This window comes from Clupea harengus, chromosome 13, assembly GCF_900700415.2.
Source record: "Clupea harengus chromosome 13, Ch_v2.0.2, whole genome shotgun sequence".
Classification (NCBI taxonomy): domain Eukaryota; kingdom Metazoa; phylum Chordata; class Actinopteri; order Clupeiformes; family Clupeidae; genus Clupea; species Clupea harengus.
Window position 1 is genome coordinate 18,131,168 of NC_045164.1, and position 5,000 is coordinate 18,136,167.

The 5,000-nt window shown below is 45.1% G+C and overlaps 1 protein-coding gene across 14 annotated transcripts in view; it reads right to left on the minus strand.

The window, feature by feature from the left end:
• The window catches only part of ank3a (ankyrin 3a), a 106,162-nt gene that overhangs the window by 55,527 nt on the left and 45,635 nt on the right, over nt 1–5,000 (minus strand). For all 14 annotated transcript variants that reach the window (XM_031579154.2, XM_031579146.2, XM_031579149.2 and 11 more), the window contains 6 exons: nt 3,820–4,017; nt 2,987–3,085; nt 2,252–2,350; nt 1,761–1,859; nt 965–1,162; nt 1–6 (listed from right to left, as the gene is read on the minus strand). The exon at nt 1–6 is cut by the window's left edge and continues 93 nt beyond it. In XM_031579154.2, the coding sequence (XP_031435014.1) occupies nt 1–6; nt 965–1,162; nt 1,761–1,859; nt 2,252–2,350; nt 2,987–3,085; nt 3,820–4,017 (699 nt within the window). The remainder of the gene's footprint in view (nt 7–964; nt 1,163–1,760; nt 1,860–2,251; nt 2,351–2,986; nt 3,086–3,819; nt 4,018–5,000) is intronic.

The following is a 5,000-nucleotide window of genomic DNA, read 5'->3' on the forward strand; positions in this document are numbered from 1 at the left end:
GCCTTTCTGTAAGGCACACCCGTGATGTCATCAACATGAGACAGTCCATCCATTGTTCGTCTGTCCATCCGTCCATCCATTCATCCATCCATCCATCCATCCATCCATCCATCTATCTATCTATCTATCTATCTATCTATCTATCTATCTATCTATCTATCTATCTATCTATCTATCTATCTATCTTTGTGGTGTTTATCTGGCATTTCTGTTGCTGTTACCCAAGCATGTCACTAGAGGCCGCTATAACCATAGTATGCTAGTATGCTGTCATTATAATGCAATTGATCTTCTCCACCTTTCCCATTTTGAACACGGCGCAACCTTGAATGCTACACATGTTAATAGGGATGAGGAGGGAAGACAGAATAGAGAAAATGAAAGGAGACAGAGAGGCAGGGGAGGGAAAGAAAGGAGGAGGAGGGGAGAGAGGAGGATAAATAAGAAGTGGGCGCAGTGGGGCTTGACCTGGAAATGATTAATTTCTTGTGACAGGGGTCACCTTCAAGAAGAGCCTTGGGCAACACAGATGCACGTGTGTCCACTGAACATAACACACACGCTTGCAATCAGGCAGGCAGGCACGTGGGCCAAATTCCCTGGTGTCTATACTCTACAGTGAAACCATAAACAAGCCATTGCTCTACGATTAATCTCAGGTCAAGACAATTTGCTGTCAACACTAGATGAACCTGTCTATCTCTCTCTCCATCTCTTCTCTCTTTCTGTCTTTCTCTCTCTCTGTCCCTCTCTCTCTGTCTCTCCCTCTCTCCTACTACACCCCTCACTCACTCTTCTCTCTCTCTTCCTCTCCCTCTCTCTCACTATTTCTCTATCTATACACCCCCCTCCACCCCCCTCTCACTTTGACCAGTGTCAGGGTTGATTGCTTAGCTGTGATTGGCAGCTACGACCAGAAGCAGGGGTGTTGTTTGAAGAGACGGACCCTGATTGGTTGGCTCACCTTGGTTGCCGCGGTGAGGGAGGCTCCCTGCTCGAGCAGGAGGGAGGCGACGTCGTGGTGCCCCTCCCTGGATGCCAGGTGGAGGGGGGTGTAGCCCGAGGTAGTGGCCGCGTTGGCGGATGCCCCCCTCTGCAGGAGCTGCTGCACGATGTCCACCTTCCCCAGACGACTGGAGATGTGCAGGGCGGTCTGGTCATCCTGGTCATCCAGGAAGGGAGGGAGATAATGAGCAGGTAGGTCTCTTAGTAAGCCAGGGTTTAAAGGGTCAGTCTGCGATTCTGGTGGTTGATATTTGAGTTCAAATGCAGGTAGGTCTCTTAGTAAGCCATGGTTTAAAGGGTCAGTCTGCGATTCTGGTGGTTGATATTTGAGTTAAAATGCAGGTAGGTCTCTTAGTAAGCCAGGGTTTAAAGGTTCAGTCTGCGATTCTGGATGTTGATATTTGAGTTCAAATTACACCCCTTTTTTCCATGCTCCTGAAGCAACATGTTGATTGACTGGACTGTGTACAAATACCAGAGCGTTTTTTTAAGCACAACATACAGAACGGACAGCTAGAGGACTGAACAAAAAGTGTATTGGATTAGAATCATGGATTAAGCCTTTAAATCGGCTGAAGCTTTAAAGCAATGTTCAGAGATTCAGTGGGTTGTTAGGTCAGGGAATGTTTGGAGGTCAGGGTGTCTGTGCACTTATCTGAGCAGGTGTGTGTATCGGGGGAATTTGTGTGTCTGTGTCAAGATAGAGAGACAACGAGAGAAAGAAAGTGTGTGTGTGTGTGTGTTTTTTTTTTTACCTTGGCCTTGATGTCGACCTTTGCTCCGTTCTGTATGAGGTACCTCACCACATCTGACTGTCCTGCCCTGGCTGCCATATGGAGTGCTGTCTCTCCTCTCTGAAACACACACACACGCACACGCACACACACACACACACACACACACACACACACACACACACACACACACACACACACAGACACACACACACACACACACACAAGAGAGGATTTCCAGTAATGCAGATTTTCCAGTAAGCCCTTGTGACTGACCCCTACACCCCAGATATAATGGCCAATTAGAGTGTAATGCAACTAAATCGCCTCTCCCAGTGACACAGGCTGGGGTTCCATTATCCTGCACTATACAGCCATGAGGGAAGGTGACATCACTACCTGTGACTGCTACTGCTTTTCATTGGGGTGTGTGTGTGTGTGTGTGTGTCAGCTGTCAGTGTGTGAGTGTGTGTGTTATGCATGTATTACTCCTGAGTAAGAGACATACTCACCACGTTGGTGGTGTTGGGAGAAGCCCCGTGATGGATCAGCTGTTTGACGATGTTCTCGTGCCCCATGAACGCAGCCACATGGATGGGGGTGAGCCCGGACTGCACAGCGAGCAAACACACACCATAACAACATCATAAACATGGATGGGAGTGAGCCTCGACTGCACAGCGAAGCAAAGACACACCATAACAATATCATAAACATGGATGGGGGTGAGCCTCGACTGCACAGCGAGCAAACACACACCATAAGGAACATCATTAACATGGATTGGGGTGAGCCCGACTGCAAACATCTTAAACATCTGATAAGACACAGGATCTCACACCAATTCTTACTTTCTTTCTATCAGTCACTCCACCCCTCAGTCTCTCTTTGTGTCTCTTAGTCCATTTGTTAGCTCTGCTCCTTCCTCACTGTTCTGTTCTGTTCTGTCTCTCTCCCCCCTCCTCTCGCTGTCACTCATTCTTTATCCCTCTCTCTCTCTTCCTCTCTCTCTCCATCTTTACCCCTCTTTCTCTTTTTTTCTCTCCATCTCTCTCCCAGCTCTCTCACCCCCTCTCTCTCACCATCTCTCTCTCTCCAGCTTTCTCACCATCTCTCTGTCTCCATCTCTCTCACCATCTCTCTGTCTCCATCTCTCTCACCCCTATCTCTCTCCTTCTCTCTCACCATCTCTATGTCTCCTTCTCTCTCTATCTCTCTCTCTTCTTCTCTCTCTCCATCTCTCTCACCTCTGTAACAGCTTGGATTGAAGCTCCATGTTTCAGCAGCAGCTCCATGACTTTCACCCGGTTCTTCTTGCAGGCAATGTGCAGAGGAGTGAAACCATTCTGCAAGACAAAACGCACACACACACACACACACACACTTGTGAGATTCACACCTGCGAATCCTTATCAGAGGCCGGGTCTTAATTTAGTCCCTGAGGTTTCCGGTACACCACCCTTCCCCTCTTCTTCTCTTCTTCTCTGCTTCTACTTCTCCTATTTACACACTCAAGACATGAAGGACTCAATGATGCATATCACACACACACACACACACACACACACACACACACACACACACACACACACACACACACACACACACACACACACACACAGTAGAAACGTTTTCATGAGGACATTCTATAAATGGGCTTCAACTTTCTGACACACCCAGGGGGACTTTCTCTTCATCAATTTCCTCAACAGCTCAAAAAATGTAAAAGTAGTGGTAGGGTGACAGACAGGCAGACTGAGAGAGTGAAAGAGTGATGAAGGGGGAGACTGATAGAATGAAAGAGTGATGAAAGGATAGACTAATAGAATGCAAGAGTGATGAAAGAATAGACTGAGAATGAAAGAGTGATGAAAGAATGGAGAGATAGAATGAAAGAGTAATGAAGAGGAAGATTGATAGAATAAGAGAGTGATGAAGTGATAGACTGATATAATGAAAGAGTGATGAAGTGATAAACTGATATAATGAAAGAGTGATGCAGTGATATACTGATATAATGAAAGAGAGATGCAGTAATAGACTGATATAAAGAAAGAGTGATGAAGTGGGTTGATCTCACCAGTGCTTTAGCGTTGGGGTTGGCCTTCTTGTCCACGATCACCTTGGCGACCTTGTAGTGCCCACAGTGGGCGGCCACGTGCAGGGCGGTAAGGTAATCGTTGGTGACATCATCAACTGGCACGTCATGCTGAAGCAGGAGCTGGACGCAGTTCAGGTGGTCGCCCTGCGTAGCCATGTGGAGTGGAGATAGGCCATTCTATGGGACAAAGGGAAACAGATGAGTGAGTGTGTGTGTGTGTGTGTGTGTATGTGTGTGTGTGTGTGTGTGTGTATGTGTGTTGGAGCTGGAGGTTCAGGTCCAGGAGGTGAAAAAGAGGCTATATATGAGTGCATTCTGGTGAACATGTGTTTTCATGTGTGTGTGTGAATGCTTACCTGATTAAGTGTATAGCTGTGTGTGTGTAGATGGATTCATCTGTGTGTTAGCCTGTGTACAGTATATGCATTGTGTGTGTGAGTGTGTCTGTATACATTTGTTTAAACTAGTGCTGTCAAACGATTAAAATATTTAATCGCGATTAATCTCATTTATGTCATAGTTAACTCAAAATTAATCGCGATTAATCGCACATTTTTTATCTATTCTAAATGTCCCTTCGTTTATTCATTTTTTCCATCATTTTATTTTTATTTTAATGCCCTTATCAACATGGAAAAGTTGATTGGCTTGCTTTATGCAAATGTTTTATTTTATTGAAAACCAATATTGCCAAACAGGGCGGTACAAAATAAAATTATAAAGTGCACATTTCAGGTAAACAAGGACTCAGCCTATAGTGCAGTTAAACCATGGCTTAATAGTTTCTTTTTTTCAAGTTTGCTGGGAATATAGCAGTCAGGCCTCTTATTTCAGAAACAATGAACCGTAACAGTTAGGTTACCAATAAAAGGTAAGCCTACTACTTCTTTGCTTTCAGCCAGCTGCCTGTTGACATTTTCAGACAACAGTGAAGCTCGCTTCTTTTGCACAACACAACTTTTAAAAGTAAACTTTCCATTCAGAAGCTTTTTATCATCCATTTCGCCGTATCGCGCTCACCATTCACTCAAACCGTAACGTTCGCCTACTACACAGTTTGCAAGGCCAAAAAGAATGTTTATCTAAAAAAAAATTAATAAAAAAAAATTTGCGTTAATCTCGCGATAAAAAAATTAACGCCGTTAAAATGGGTTTGCGTT